The 16,981-nt window shown below is 41.6% G+C and overlaps 1 protein-coding gene across 1 annotated transcript; it reads left to right on the forward strand.

The window, feature by feature from the left end:
• Positions 1–5,506: 5,506 nt before the first annotated feature.
• Positions 5,507–10,231, forward strand: BBS10 (Bardet-Biedl syndrome 10). Its single transcript, XM_036758757.1, has 2 exons — positions 5,507–5,766; positions 7,740–10,231. Exons 1-2 carry the CDS (start codon positions 5,567–5,569, stop codon positions 9,712–9,714), a joined length of 2,175 nt encoding a protein of 724 aa, XP_036614652.1. The 5' UTR covers positions 5,507–5,566; the 3' UTR covers positions 9,715–10,231.
• Positions 10,232–16,981: the final 6,750 nt, after the last annotated feature.

Here is a 16,981-nt window from a genome sequence, read left to right on the forward strand (position 1 = left end):
CAGTCATGGGCTGAAGGAATGGCTCAAAGGACATTCTTTTTTTTTTGTTATTTATTTTTATTTAATATATTTAGTTTTCAGCATTGATTTTCACAAGAGTTTGAATTACAAATTTTCTCCCCATTTCTACCCTCCCCCCCACTCCAAGATGGCGTATATTCTGGTTGCCCTGTTCCCCAGTCAGCCCTCCCTTCTGTCACCCCACTCCCCTCCCATCCCCTTTTGCCTTCCTTTCTTGTAGGGCAAGATAAATTTCTACACCCCATGGCCTGTGTATTTTATTTTCTAGTTGCATGCAAAAACTTTTTTTGAACATCTGTTTTTAAAACTTGGAGTTCCAAATTCTCTCCCCTTTTCCCTTCCCACCGACCCTCCCTAAGAAGTCAAGCAATTCAACATAGGCCACATGCGTATCATTATGTATAACCCTTCCACAATACTCATGTTGTGAAAGACTAACTATATTTTACTCCTTCCTAACCTATCCCCCTTTATTGAATTTTCTCCCTTGACCCTGTCCCCTTTCGAAAGTGTTTTTTTTATTGCCTCCACCCCCATCTGCCCTCCCTTCTATCATCCCCCTTTTTTTATCTTCTTCCTCCTCTTTTCCTGTGGGGTAAGATACCCAATTGAGTATGTATGGTATTCCCTCTTCAGGTCAAATCTGATGAGAGCAAGATTCACTCATTCCCCCTCACCTGCCTTCTCTTCTCTTCCTACAGAACTGCTTTTTCTTGCCACTTTTATGCGAGAGAATTTACCCCATTCTGTCTCTCCCTATCTCCCTCTCTCAATATATTCCTCTCTCATCCCTTAATTTTATTTCTTTTAGGTATCTTCCCTTCATCTTCAACTCACCCTGTGCGCCCCCCCCCCCCTCTATATATATATACACACACACACACACACACATACATACACACACACTCACATATACATATATATATACATAAACACACACACACACACACACACACACACACATATATATATATATATATACATACACACACACACACACACATATATAAATATATATGCATATTCCCTTCAGCTACCCTAATACTGAGGTCTCATGAATCATACACGTCATCTTTCCATGTAGGAATGTAAACAAAACAGTTCAACTTTAGTAAGTCCCTTGCAATTTCTTATTCTTGTTCTTTTTCTTGATTACCTTTTCATGCTTCTCTTGATTCTTCTGTTTGAAAGTCAGATTTTCTATTCAGCTCTGGTCTTTTCACTGAGAAAGCTTGAAAGTCCTCTATTTTATTGAAAGTCCATGTTTTGCCTTGGAGCATGATACTCAGTTTTGCTGGGTAGGTGATTCTTGGTTTTAATCCTAGCTCCACTGACCTCCGGAATATTGTATTCCAAGCCCTTTGATCTCTTAATGTAGAAGCTGCTAGATCTTGGGTTATTCTGATTGGGTTTCCATAATACTCAAATTGTTTCTTTCTGGCTGATTGCAGTGCTTTCTCCTTGATCTGGGAGCTCTGGAATTTGGCAAAAATATTCCTCGGAGATTTCTTTTTGGGATCTATTTGAGGAGGCGATTGGTGGATTCTTTCAATTTCTATTTTGCCCTGTGGCTCTAGAATATCAGGGCAGTTCTCCTTGATAATTTCTTGAAAGATGATATCTAGGCTCTTTCTTTGATCATGGCTTTCAGGTAGTCCAATAATTTTTAAATTATCTCTCCTGGATCTATTTTCTAGGTCAGTGGTTTTTCCAATGAGATATTTCACATTGTCTTCCATTTTTTCATTCCTTTGGTTCTGTTTTATAATATCTTGATTTCTCACCAAGTCACTAGCTTCCACTTGCTCCAGTCTAATTTTTAAGGTAGTATTTTCTTCAGTAGTCTTTTGGACCTCCTTTTCCATTTGGCTAATTCTGCCTTTCAAGGCATTCTTCTCCTCATTGGCTTTTTGGAGCTCTTTTGCCATTTGAGTTAGTCTATTTTTTTAAGGTGTTGTTTTCTTCAGTATATTTTTCAGTATTTTTTGGGGTCTCCTTTAGCAAGTCATTAAGTTGTTTTTCATGGTTTTCTCGCATCCTTCTCATTTCTCTTCCCAATTTTTCCTCTACTTCTCTAACTTGCTTTTCCAAATCCTTTTTGAGCTCTTCCATGGCCTGAGACCAGTTCATGTTTTTCTTGGAGGCTTTTGTTGTAGGCTCTTTGACTTTGTTGACTTCTGGCTGTATGTTTTGGTCTTCTTTGTCACCAAAGAAAGATTCCAAAGTCTGAGACTGAATCTGGGTGTGTTTTCACTGCCTGGCCATATTCCCAGCCAACTAACTTGACCCTTGAGTTTTTCAGTGGGGTATGACTGCTTGTAGAGTTAAGAGAACTATGTTCCAAGCTTGGGGGGATGTGCCAGCTCTGCCACACCAGCACTCCTCCTTCCCCAAGAACCCCCAACTCAAACTGGACTCAGATCTTCAGCAGGCTCTTCACTCCTGCTCTGATCTGCCACTTACTTCCTCCCACCAGGTGGGCCTGGGGCTGGAAGCAACTGCAGCTGTAGTTCTGTAGCTGCCCCACCTTCGCTGCCCCTGGGGTGGTGGCCAAACCACGAACTCCTTCTTACACTCTGTCCCCAGCAGCTTTTCCCACTAACCTAGTCTGTTGTCTTTGGTGTTTGTGGGTTGAGAAGTCTGGTAACTGCTGCAGCTCACTGATTCAGGGCGCTAGGGCACGCTCCGCCCGGCTCATAGTCTGGTTGGTCTGCGCCACCCATGCTGGGCTCTGCTCCACTCTGCTCAACTCCCAGCTTCGTGTGGGATAGACCTCATCCAGAGACCATCCAGGCTATCCTGGGCTGGAGCCCTGATTTCCTCTGCTATTTTGTGGGTTCTGCAGTTCTAGAATTGGTTCAGAGCCATTTTTTATAGGTTTTTGGAGGGACTCGGCAGGGAGCTCATGCTAGTCCCTGCTTTCCAGCTGCCATCTTCTCAAAGGACATTCTTATTCCACCCTACTTATGTATATAGATACTAAGAAACTCTGAAAGTACTGTTATTTTAGACATTTCCAAAAGGGTAAGAGAGCTGAGTCTCAATCCTAGAGGTCCATGGGAGTAGATGAAGTCAACAGAGGGAGGATGAGGCGAGGAAATCCATTGTAGAGCTTGAGGAAATCATTTTTAAGCAGCATAAGGTGAAAGAGCCAAATACTCCAAAGCAGTATTTAAATAAAAACTGCCAATTCCCTTTTGAATAAAAAATGTGATGAATGCTGTCACATTGGAGAGGTTAAAGATGCCCCTTTAATTCATCACAGCATTTCATTGAATGTTTTGTGTGAAGCCCCACTGGTGGTGCAAAGCTACGTGCAACTATAATCAAAGGAAAGTGAGATAATAGTGCTAGTCACTGCTAAGCCCTGGTGTTATGAAGGTGCCTAGAGGAGTTATCCAGTCATTAGGTTACATTTTCAGAAGAAACAGATCACCTCAGTTGGAGAGAGGGCACCTGAGGAGCTGATGTATAAATGGGCCCTGCAGAAAGCGTGGGATTCATTCCTCGCAGTGTCCCGCTGTCTGGGTCATGGTGATAGCCAGGTAGAGGTCCAGCTGACATTTGGAAATAAAAGACTGGGGGTGTTTTGAGTCATCTGCATCAATGATGATAAATTCTGAGTATAGCCAAAGAAGAGAAAACCCAATATAGAACCTTGGAGTCCACTGACTGACTGAAAGGGCAGGACTTTGAACACAGAAGTGGAGAGGAGAAAAATCATGACAACATCTCACAAAAGCTACTGGAGAAGAAAGGGGTGGCTTATATTTTTAAATGCCAAAGAGGTTGAGGAAAGGAAAAATGTCACTTGATATGGTCAATAAGGAGGCAACTAGTAATCTTGGAAAGTTAAGTGGTGGGGATAATCCTCTTGAAGAGGACCATGACAACGGGGAGGTGATGCCATAACATGCAAGTGAATTGTATTTAAGAGATGGAGGGCTGTGCGAAGTCACCAGCGCCACTTGTTCCTCCAGAGCCATCTGGGTCCAGTGGCAAAAGATCAAATCAAAGCAAGATTGAAAGAAGCTGAGAAATAATGGAGGCACTGACTGAGTGGAGATTCCTGGGAGTTTGGCACTGAAAGGGAAGGCAGAATAATACCTTAAGGATAGTATAATAAAGCAAAGATCAATTTTTTAGAAGACCAAGGTAACCCTTAGTCTAATGGAAAAGAGTAAAGTGTATTTGAGACGCTGGAGACAAGTGAGATGATTGAGGAGAGAAAGTGGGATCCAGTCAGCATGACTTTGCGATTTCCCCCACAGGCATTGGACAGAAAGCAATAGAAGATCACGGGGGAAGAGATTCAGGGGTGGAGAAAAGGGCATACATTACTTAGGTGGCTGGTAAGGTAGTGATGATGGTTTGGAGAGGAAGCAAAGGACAAGAAAAAAATGTTGCAGCCACTTAGTGAAAGAATTCAAGATGGAGCAAGCTCAGGGAAAGTGCAGTTTCAGTTAACTGAATTAACGGATTTTTTTCTTTCGGTTTTTACACCACTTTTCCCTCTATATCTCCTTTATATAACAATATTTTTAAACAAAAAAAATCAGCTAAATCAATCAATATATTTAGAAGCCTTAAAAATATATGTAGCGTTGAAGGTGTAAAGTCCAAAGGAATAGGTTCAGGAATAAAAAGTACTGTTTCCTGGAGGTGAGTAAATGCGTGCGTGCGTGTGTGCACAAATGTATAAATGAATTTAAGGGATAATTTGCTTCTAATCTCTTGGATTTAAGGTATACAAGCCTTCAAATTCATACAAGGGCACGTAGCACAGTGCAAGGAGCAGTGAATCTGCAGTCATCAGCCCTGAGTTCGAAACGCACTCCAGGCACCTCCCACCTGTGACCCCTCCTCAATTCGCCTTAATTTGCCTCCACCCTCGCCTGTTTGCTAATTTGAGGACGGGCCCCTTCGGGTTCCCCATCTCTCGTCCCAACAGGGAGCTGCCTCTTGGCACACGGACACTTCCCAGGGCCGGACTCGGGCAGAGGAAAGCACGGGAGGCGGGACTGTGCTGCGGCCAGCTCCTCCTCCTGCTGATAGTTAAATCTAAAGCGAACATTCGCTCCTCGGCGTGATACAGATCGGGGTTGGAAGTATCATTTCGTTGACTGCAGACATAAGGAAATGTTAATAATGCAGACTGGACTAAAAAGTGCTCTAGGAAGTACATTTTTTCCGCCTGGAGAGCCTATTGTTAAACATATACCCACACACCCCTGCGCGCGGTGCAGCCTCGAAGCCCTCGAGGCACCCTTTCTCCCACAGGAAGGCAAAGGGATCTGGGACAGCCAGCAGTGCTAAAAGCGCATGCTCGAGGAAAGACGCTTGGGCATAGCGGCCCACCCTCTTCCGGCTCGCTGCGGAAACTGGCGTCACGTGGGTCGGGGAGGTTTCCGCCGACTTCATTATAAAAGAAAACAAAGCCCATTTCTCCCCCTCCCAGACGCCGAGACGTCCCTCCCGCCTTTCGCACGGGGTAGCTTCCGGTTCGCCTCTGAAGGGAGAGGGCGGGTCCTCGGCGGAAACATCTATGACGATGGCGACAACCATGGAGGCTGGCGGGGTCGGCGCCGCGCTGCAGGCGGCCGAGGTCCTGGAGAGCATCGTGAGCAGCTGCTTGGGGCCCGAGGGGCGGCAGGTGCTGTGCACGAAGCCCACGGGCGACGTGTTGTTCAGCCGCGATGGGGGCCGCCTCCTGGAGGCGCTGAACGTAGGGCATCCCGTGGCCAGGTAAGGGCAAGGCCCCGCCCCTCCCTTGACTCCGCCCTTCTCCCGCCCCCTGGCTCCGACCCTCCCCCTCCCTGTGGCAGTTCGCCTGCCGTCCGTCAACCATTTCACTTTTATTAAGCACCTACAGCATGCCAGGCGCTGCCCTAAGCTCCGGCATACCAGTAATAATAATAATAATAATAATAAGACCCTGCCCTCAAAGAGCTTATAATCTAAAGGGGGAGGGGAGAGGAAGGCCTGAAAAAAGCATGTCTGAGGCACTTAGTATGTGCCAAGCGCGAGATACTAATAGAAAGGACAGGCCTTCTTGCTCTCTAGGACATCACATTGTGATGGAAGAGAAGACGATTATGTCTAGGACATATATACCCCCCAGACCGAAAGTGATTACATAAACATATGCAGAGTAGTTCAATATAGAGTAATGGAGGAAGGAGGCTACTAGCAGGGCCTGTCAGCCCACATTATCTAAAGCAGCTCCTGCCATCTATTTCTACCCCTCCGTAAAAAAAATACAACTAATACTTAATAAGCACTATTTGCGAAGCATAGTTTAAATGGATTATTAGGAAACATTTATTAAGCTCCTGCTGTATACCAGACGCTGGGCAAAGAAATGATGCATCTCTTTTCCCCAAGGAGCTTATCTTCTCTTGGGGAAGACCAGGAACAGACAAGATAGACAGGGGAAAAAGAATCCAAAATAACAAGGTAATATTGGTGGGGAAGGACAATAATACAGTTCCTTGTCTCAAAAACTTTGTATTCTCTGGAGGAGACTTTCTGGAAACGTTTCATGATTCTCTCCTGTTGCTGGTGCCTTTCCTTCCTCCTTAACCCCCAAATTATCTTTTATGTGTTTTGCATGAGGAGGTATGGAGTAGTGGAATAGATATAGAAAGATTCTGGGTTAATAGCCTCCTCTTCCATGGCTTTGTGCCCCTGGGTGAGTCACTGAGCCTCTTCAGTACTCTGGGCAACTCCAAACACTTAAGTTACAGAGAAGATGTTTACTTGTATTGATAAAGGACGTTCTCTATACCAGTGAAATCCACATCTTTATTTATGCACGTATATACGTATATACATGTCTACATGTACATACACTATATACCTTTATGTATGTGTATTTGTGTGTACACACATGTATACCTTTTTGTAAGCACATACATGTATACGTGTATATAGGCATGGACATGTGTGTGTGTATATATGTATGTGAGTGTGTGCCCATATATACCTGTGTTTGTAAATATGTGTGTGTATACCCCAGAGCTAAATAAAGACTAAGTTATGAGTGGAGAAGCAGGCCTGTAGCTTATTGGTACATAACAGGCTGTTTCCCACTTGTCTTTGTTTCCGCAGAGCTCAGCAAAAAACTGGGTGAATAATAGGCATTTAATAAATGTCTGTAGAGTGATTCAAGGATTCAAAGACTATTGAAACAGCACCTGCCCTTGGGGAACTTGCATCCTAGCGAAGGAGTCAGCAGACACATACATACATATATTCAAAACAGATTGAGGGTAATTCAGAGCACTATGAGCTGTGGGGACAAAAAGGGTCTCATGTAGAAGGTGGTGTTTAAACTGAGTCTCCAAAAAAAGCTAGGGATTCTCAGAAGTGGGAAGGAAGCACATCCCCGTTTTCTTTTCAAATAACAGCCAAATCACGTATCTCCATGCTAGGATTAGAACTTCATATGCTATAAAATTTATTTTTTACTAATTCACATGACATTTTGCTGTAGCAGAGCCCCTTTTCCAATAAGATATTTCTCTTTTCCTAACCTTATCCTGCCCCCCTTTCCAGCGAGTTATATTAATGTAATTCTGTTACTTAGAGGAATATTATAACAATGGAGCCAGTATCTTTTGAAAGTTAAACAAAGGAAAATGTTTTCAATATAAAAATATAGATTTGGACATATAAACCACATGAATCTTAATTGCTTTATTTTTTTCTTTAAACAGGATGATACTGACTTGTGTTTCCGTGAATCAGAATGTGACTGGAGATGGTGCTAAAACATTCATTATTCTTCTTTGTGATTTACTCCGAGGACTTAAGGCAGTCGCTGATAAAGAAAGGGGTTCTTTTGGGGGAAGTATTCAAAGCCAAGAAAGACACTGGAAAAATTGTTGCCAGTGGAAATATATTTCTCAAGCTATTTTGACATTTCAGGCACACGTTTTAGACTATATTATGGCTCAGCATTTAAGTAAACACTTTTTGTCTATCTTTTCTTTTTCTGGGGAAGAGAAAAAGTTTTGTAGGAGCTCACTAGAATCACTATTAGATGCATATTTTTGTGGAAGAGTGGGAAGAAATAATCAGAAATTTATTTCCCAGTTAACTTGTGATTATTTTTATAAATGTTTGAGCCATGAAGATTGTAAGGATGAAATGATTGATTTAGTAGATGAATATTTTTTGGAATTGTGCACTGCAGTCACAGGACTTCCAGTTTCAAGTTCAAGGATCATATCAGGGTTTGTTATTCATAGAGATTTTTCTGTTTACTGCCCAGCAGATGGCGATATGAAAATAATCATTGTAACTGAACCCATTCAGCCTGCACTTTCCACTTCTGGTTCTGAGCTTGTTGTAAAGTCAGAAGCACGATTTCAGGCATCTCATGTTTGGATTACAGAAAGGACAAAAACCATAATGAAAGATTTGCAAAGTAAGGGTATAAAATTGCTTTTGTCTAGTGTGAAGCAACAGGATGCAGTTATTTATTATGCAAAACTGAATGGCATATCAGTGGTAGAGTGTATACCATCAGAAGAAATTTCTTTCCTTTGTAGTATCATTGCTCTGTCACCTTTTATGCCATCATGGGCCACTTCACAGTGTCACATCTCTGAGGCTGCGTTAGTGAAATTTTGTCAGCCCATTTTGCTTAATTCCAAAAGGAATGTTCATCTTGGCTTACTTAGCACACACTCTTTTATACCCCACTGTTTAGTTCTTTGCGGACCAGTCCAAGGCATTACTGACCAACATATTCATGCTTTCCATGGAGCATTTAAAGTACTTCGACAAGTCTTTAAGGGACTTTATCTCAGTTACAAGGCACAAGGAAACAACCAGAGTGAGACCTCAAATTCTGTTACTTCGAAAGATAATAAACAAAGTCACCATTTGACAGAAGTTTATAGAGCTTTGTTTGAAAGACAGTGTCTGGACTCAGTTTTAAAGAGAGAAGATAATCCGTCTAGAACGCAATCTGTTTTAAGAGACACTCCAGATTTGATACTGTCAAGTATAGAATCCGAGAATAGTATTCCAAGTACAACTCTAACACACACACACAAAATGAAGGGAGACTTTGAATCCCTGATACGTACTTATCCCAACAAAATTGGGATGATTAATGCCAAGGAACCGCTTCTAGCTGTCAGGTATGGTTGTAATGGAGATTCTTTGATAGAAATTTCTGATAAACATTTAAGTGTCATTGAAGGGACTTGCAAAATGAGCAGTGCAACCATAGGTGTGACCTCAAAGGAGGTATTTCAGGACACTTCGAAAAGTTACTGTACCTCCTTTATACAGGCTGGTTCTGTTTTACCAGTAGGTGGTCACTTTGAGATCCTATTACACTATTATCTTCTTGATTATTCCAGACAGTGCCAACAGCCAGAAGTAAGTGTGATTAGTTCATTAATAGCTAATGCGCTGCTGAGTGTTCCAAAAACCCTTTATAAGGCTAAGAGAGGAAATAAAAGCTTTTGTCATGTGTACTTAAGAACTATGCTTGCTCTACAATCTAAGCAGTGGATGGCAGGGAGTCAAACAGGCCTTGAATCAGTAGCTTGTAAATACCAATTACTGACATCAGTGCTTCACTGCTTGACAAAACTCTTAACTATTGACTTAGTAATCAAGATTAGTAAACAGCCACAAAAGACTGGTGATGACGAGACAGAAGAGGATGTGTGAAAGCAATTTTGTTCTCAGTGGTTTTTTTTTAATCTGGCTCAGTTTATAAACGACAGGTGGAGAGCTGTCCCTCAGCCTAATTCTTTTAGGTTCTCCAAGATGAAACCATGAGGTTATTAGTCATTTTGGTGCCTAGAATGGTGAAAGATGCTACATGGTTTTAAAGCCTTTCATATTAGTATGGTCCCAAACTAAGGGTACTGGTCCATGGGAACTATATTTGTTTCTTTTTCTCCATGTTCTTGTTGGTGTGACTATGTCAGAGAGAAAAGGGTGGTAAGAGGTTTTCTATCTCTTTTTCCCCCCATTTCTCTCTTTTCTGTTCCCTGTTTTTGTACATTAACTGTCCATAATGCAGATTAGAAGAAATATTTATATTTGTTTTACTAATTAACTAGCAAACTGTAAAATTCCAGACATAGCAGGGTTTTTTTTTTAATACCCTGGACTTGATTATAGTAGTTTCCACTACTATATTTGTTCCATAGCCATATTAATAAAAATTTATTTCTCATAATTTTATTATGGTTCTATTTACATTTCTTCAGATGTTGCCATAAAAGTATTGACTGACTACACTGTCATTGATGGTGAAAAAAATTACTTAGAAAATTTACACTTTTTTTTTCTTGGAAACTAATGACTCTACTCTGAGCAAAACAAACAATTAGCCTTGACTACAGAATATAATTATAATTCATATATTTTGTAATTGTTTCATCTACTGTGACTATTGTTGAGTAGTAATATAACTTGCATGTAATCGAGTAATTTTAAAATTTATGCTATGAATAGATACATTATATCATGTTAACCCTGAAAGAACAGTAAGCCCATTTTTAGATAACCTATTTTTAAATATCCTCATTTAATTTTTTTTCATTCTATGTAGTTCCCAAGTTATTAACCAATTTCTATAGAGGTTATTTGGAACTACATACATTTCCCCGTAGAAACAATGTAAATGGTTCTTGGGTTTCTAGTGTAGATAGTCTGACCCCTAATATTATGCCCGTTGTGGGTTTAGTAAGTATGGTTGTAAATAAGTGTTCTAAGGCTTACAAAGTTATTTTCCTTGCCATGACCCCAGGTGTGAGCAATGTAAGTATTATGATTTTCATTTTGCAGAAAAATTCACATAGGTTGTGACTTGCTCAGGATCATACATCTATCTAGTCACAATCAGAATTTGCATACAAACTAGAGTGTCCTGACTGCATTTTCAGAGCTCCTTCCATTACACCACACTGCCTCTTAGAACTGTTAATAGTACTATAGAATGTGTAGCAATGTTTCCATGGGAAAATGCATTCAGAGTTCCAAGTGTCGGGACCACATTTCCCCCTAAATTCTATAGAGCCTACTTAAACTTGGCTGAAAGCTACTGGGAAGAGACCCATGAGGTGTGAGGTGAGGGAAGAAGGTGTGAGGAGCTAGAGAGGCACGTTAAATGTGTAAAACCCCTGGACCGTACTAATTCATCTGCTAGATGCCAGTTTACCCTTTTTCAGGTCCTTGGGGGCTGGCTCGTGTGGGTCATTTGCCAATTTTTTTCACATCCACCTCCACCTCCCTCTCTCATAAGGCTCCCACGGCACCTTCTATCTATTTGTATAGCCACTCCACTGGTTCAGACTCTCAGGCTCTTCCTACTCCAACTAATCCCCAACAGCTTTCAAAGTGGGTTTTTTTAAAGTTACAATCTGACCATGTTATTAATAAACCCCAGGGCTCCTTATTACCTCTAGGACAAAATATAGCCGCCTCTGTCTGGGTTTTAAAGCCCTTCACTACCTGGTCTCAACCTCTCTTTCCAGCTTTAGTATATATTATTCCCTTTCCTGAACTCTGTCTAATCTAACCAGTCTTTATCATTTTTTTGTCCTTTACACAAAGGCACCTCATTCACATCTCTGCTTTTCTAGTCATTTCTCTTGATCCACCCCCAAGCCTGCAACAGACTCCCTCCTTCTTGCTAGGTCCCTTGTTTCCTCTAATATGCAATCGTAACATCACCTTCTACCCCATCTCAATTCCCCGCCCTAAGGCTCTCTCTCCCTAACTACCTTGTAGGTTAACAGGAGGTTAAGTGACTTGTCAAAGTTACACAGGTACTAAGTGTCAGGTAGAATTTGAACCTAGGTCTTCTGACTCCAGAGCCAGGATTTTTTTCACTGTTCTGTAGTGCTTCTGGTGTCATTGGTGCCCTTATTAGAACATGGACTCCTTGAGATAATAGCTTGTTTCATTCTATCTCTGTCTTTCTACTACCTAGCATAGGACCTGATACATAGTGGGAATTTAGTAAATGCTTGTTCATTACTTGGGTCCCTCTTAATTGCTGGAGGTAAAAGCCTGCTTTCCAGCCTTTCTTTAGCTTTTTTTTCCCCAGTCATTTTTCAGTCGCATCTGACTCTTTGTGACCCTGTTTGGGTATTTTGTGGCAAAGATACTGGAGTAATTTGCCTTTCCCTTCTCTAGTTCCTTTTACAGATGAGGAAACTGAGACAGGGTTAAGTGACTTAACCCACTAAGTGTCTGAGGCCAGATTTGAACTAGGGGAGATCAGTCTTCCTGACTAGGTCCAGAACTCTATGCACTGTGGGACCCTAGCCCTTTCTTCAGCCACTATTTCTGTTTTTACTTAGCCCTGAAGAGATTGTGCTTCCAATCATAGGTGCATGAGAGTTGGAAGAGAATTCAGAAGTCACCTAATCCACCCCCTCCCCAAAGCATCAATCCATTCTGCAACGTCCTGGATAAATGGCCACAGGTAGTTCAGTGGATGGAGCACCAAGCCTGGAGATAGGAAGACCTAGCCTCCCACATGCAACAGGTGTGTTTCCTTGGGCAAGTCTCTTAACCTCTCTGTTTTTCAGTTTCCTGTAAAATGGGTGTAAATAGTAGCATCTACCTCCCAGGGTTGTTGTGAGGATCAAAAAAATATTGTACAGTGTTTCGTAAAACTTAGTACCATATAAATACTGGCTATTATCATTAGGAAGCTTCTCTGTATGAAAGCCTGGACCTGGAGTCAGTATGTCTTGAGTTAGAAATTGTATTCACAGATCATGCTAGTGGTGTGATCCTGGGCAAGTTACTTCCATTTACCTCAGTTTCCTCACCTGTAAAAGGGGGATAATAATGGCACCTATCTCCCAAAGCTGTCATGAGGATCAAATGAGATAAGAATTGTAAATCACTTAGCAGGCTCCCTGGCACACAGTAAAGGCTATATAAAGATTGACTGCTGCTATTATTAAAATCTACACCCCTGTCTATAATTTCCACCCGTCGGTCCTAGTTCTTACCTCTGGTACCAAACAAATTAAAATCCACCCACCCTTTGAATATTTGAAAGTAATGATAAAGTCACCAACCTACTTCTCCAGGTTCCTTCAACCACGCCTTGAATGATATGATTTTAGTCCTCACGTCTTTTCTGGATTCATGTGCCACTGGTAGAAACAGTTCATTGTTTTGGGGGGCATGGATATCCTTTGGCCTTTTCTAGATCTGATATTTTGCAATCTGTAATTTCTTGGGCCTTATATTCTTCTCAAACCCCAACCTTCCTAAGGATTGGTCATTCCCATCACTGTTATGAAAATTCTATTAGGTTTAGGCATGAGGGAAGTATTCTCTCTGGCTCACAGCTTACAAAAAGGAACATACAACTCTGGGCATGTTTTTGGTGTCCTGGGCAGTCCTGCCCTGCAGGTGTCTAGATTGACCTTACCTGTCGTAATGAATGGACCAAGCATCACCATCAGCATCTAAAACCCAGGAGGGACCTGTGTACTGGTAGGTGTGTGTATATCAACCAAACCTGATCTCCCTACTCTGAGAGCAAAAACTTAGGTCCTGTGCATTTCTTTATTTCCTCTCCTCTCCCTATGCTTATGTCAGCAAATTCTGCCATCTACAGACTGCACAATTCTACTATAGACAGAAATTGTAGGAACTACCTGATGTTATCCTTGGTGCTCTATGTACCATTTACAGATGTTGGGTAGTAGTTGTATCTCTAGGCTTTTCTACAACCCCGGCTAAAACTTGGCCATATATCAAGTCCTTCCCTACTCTGAAATAGTGCTGTAGCCAACGAATGCTACTTCCTTTGAGAAATACACCCACGATATGACTTAGGATGGCAATATTGGGCAGAGAGTCCAGTGACAGTGTGGTGGAGTGGTTAACTAGTACAAAAATGGTAGGATGCCCATAAGAGGGTAACAAGTCTGATAAAACCCTATTTTCACGGAGTACCAGGGACGTTTATTCACGTTTATGAGAATTTCCTCAATCTTCTGCAGGGCATATTTGCCCGCTGTGCCCTCCTTCCTCACCTCTACTTGTCATTTCCCTTGGCTTCCTTGAAGCTTTAGCTAAAATCCCACCTTCAGCAGGCAGCCTTTTTTGGCACACTGCATCCCCCTCCCCCTGCCTCCTCTGCAGTTAGCGCCTTCCTTTCTGATCACATTCCATCTACCATGTAAATAATTTATATGCACCAAGTTATTTATATGTTGTATCCCCCATTAGCATATGAACTCCTTGAGGGAAGGGATTATATTGGCCTTTCTTTTTATTCCTAGAATTTAGTACAATGCCTGACACACAGTAAGAGCTTATTAACTCACCAACTCATTGTCAGATCATTGTACATGCCAGCAAATGTCTTGCTTCATCCAAACGAGCTTGAGTGACTTATACTCAGCAAAGCGTCATGGTGGGCATGAATAGCCCACTATATTTCCTTTAGCTGTGATAGAACTACTATATACTTGAAATGATATTGGAGTCATAACTTGGCAAGTCCATAAAAGCACCAAATTTGTTGCCAAACACTTCTAGACATTAGGTACAAAGACAAAGACAAAACAGGTTTTACCTTCAATAGTTCCCCTCATGGGGGAGAACAACACGTACATCATATTTGCCTCTGGGTTAAGGTTTAGCTCCAGTTTTCTTGGCTGCTTCCTCCATTTCTAGATGAGGTGATAAACACAGATTAATTTTTTGCTGTCCCCTGAAGGTACGTCGTTTTCAGGAAGAAGTAACACAAAGCAAAGTGAGCGCTGTATACAATGATGGCTGGACAGAATTGGGATTTCTTTGAAAAACAGTAAATTCTTACGTTTTGTCATCGGAGGCCATTGCCCTTTCAAGATGATGTTTGCCAGCACTTCCAGCTTATAATCCTGTAGATGATGATGCCCCTGCTTAACATTCATTTCTTTTCTTGAGCAATATGGCAAACACTGCAACGAGCTGGGAGTGACCCAGAATAAATTGCCTATAGTAATTGGCAACTTCCAAATTGTGGTATATAAATGTAATGGAATATTATGAGCCATAAGAAACTTTGAATATGAACAATCTAGAAAAGCATGAGAAGACTCACAGGAACAAAGTGAAATAATCAGAGCCAGGAAATAATATTTACAATGACCATAACAAAACAAAACAAAAATCATCTTCTAGGCCAGGAACAACTCAGGTGGGCCTGAACGCTCAGGTGTGGGAATGGATTAAAGTTGAACACTTATAGTTAATCTGGTTAATAAAAAGAAATTTACGTAGCAATAGCATGAAAAAGATAGTCCAGCAAGGACACAACAGTGATTGCATTGGGTGCCATGCCAGTCAGAAAGGTATACCAAACTTGAGGGGAAAAATCACCAACTCCTTATATGCTGACTTTTGGACTTAGGTAACCAGGAAGTTTGGAACGGTTAGGTGGTGCAGTAGACAGAGCCCTCTTGCTAGAGTCAGGAAGACTCATTTTCCTGAGTTCAAATTTGACCTCAGACACTTCCTAGCTTTGTGATCCTGGACAAGTCACTTAACCTTGTTTGCCTCAGTTTCCTCATCTGTAAAATGAGCTAGAGGAGGAAATGGCAAAACACTCCAGTATCATTGCCAAGAAAACCCCAAACAGAATCACAAAGAATTGGACACAACTATAAAAAGACTGAATAGCTCTTCTTAAACAAGTAAAATTTGTTTCTCCAAGCCCAAGATTGACTTCAGTATCCCAGGTTCATTGATATACTCAGTAAGCATCTGGCCCAGCGGCTAAATCCTGTGTTCCACAATCACTGCCTTTAGGGCTAATGCCTTAACAAGGCCAGAAATTCTCTTTTGGTTTTCCTTAAATCAACCAGCAGGGGGCTGTGTTTCTCTATTAATGGGGGCCCTCTCAGCTAGTGGAGGATAAAACACCACATATTTCTTTAGGGGCAAAATTAAAGGACTGCACTGGGGAAGCGACCTGCCATTGTCCCCCCAAATCTGTCCTCCTCCACATATTCTTCCATGATCCTCTTAGCTACTGTCTTCAGTCTTTCATGTCATCTGGAATATATAATATCGAAACTTACATTATAGTTGTGTGTGCGTATCTTATCTCCTCTGCAGGCTTGTAAACTGTTGGAGGGCAGGAATCATGCCTAATTTTATTTTATTTTTTATCCTACATCCTATACTGAGTATCACAGGTAATAGGTGATAAATATGTTTAATTACATTGAAGAATAGTATTTGGAGTTTTGTAGGATAGATGGAATAATGGAAATTAGATTCTTTTCTTTGATTTTCTCAAGGATTACTACTCAACACTAGAGGGTACCCTAGGGTGCTGCCAAGCTCTAGGTCTCAGAAAGCTAACCATCTTTCTCCTCTTAGCCTCATACCTGTTGTGGTTGGCAACATTCATCCAATCAGATCATGGCTCTTCTCACATTCCGTTCCAGGAAACTTCGTCTCATACGATTCCTGCTACATTTCATTTGATGTCGCTTTTAGAGGCATAACTGTTTACATAACTGGATAATCATATTAGAAGTGAATAAAAGCGAATGCATCAATGCATCATTCAGTATCTCCTATCAGTCAAACCAAGTCAAATCCCACTTTCGACAAGCAACCAGGAACTCAGTTCCTCCTCCAAGCTATTCCTATGGGGAGTTGATCAAGGTACACACTCTGGGGTTTCCCTATTCATGGCAAAGTGTCCCATGGAGTCAGCGTTTAATCTTTGTAGGTGACTCAGGAAGTAAGGACTTCACTGTTGGTTTCTATCGCTCTTAGTTTTTTTCAAGCACAGACTTGAGCTTTCTTCATCTGGGTGATCTGTCTCTGCCTTGATCCTCTGCCCCTTTCATACTGGGAAATGTGAGGGAGGGGATTTCCCTACAGGGTGTAAATGACCCAGTGTTTCGATCCTATCTAAGTGGTTTGAGGAAAAGAATCCACATAGACC

Source organism: Trichosurus vulpecula, chromosome 5 (assembly GCF_011100635.1).
Source record: "Trichosurus vulpecula isolate mTriVul1 chromosome 5, mTriVul1.pri, whole genome shotgun sequence".
NCBI classification, from domain to species: domain Eukaryota; kingdom Metazoa; phylum Chordata; class Mammalia; order Diprotodontia; family Phalangeridae; genus Trichosurus; species Trichosurus vulpecula.

Coding starts and splice junctions, on each gene's coding strand:
- BBS10 (XM_036758757.1), top strand. CDS start 5,567: ATGACGATGGCGACAACCATGGAGGCTGGCGGGGTCGGCGCCGCGCTG. Junction 5,767..7,739: donor GTAGGGCATCCCGTGGCCAG/GTAAGGGCAAGG, acceptor TTCTTTAAACAG/GATGATACTGACTTGTGTTT.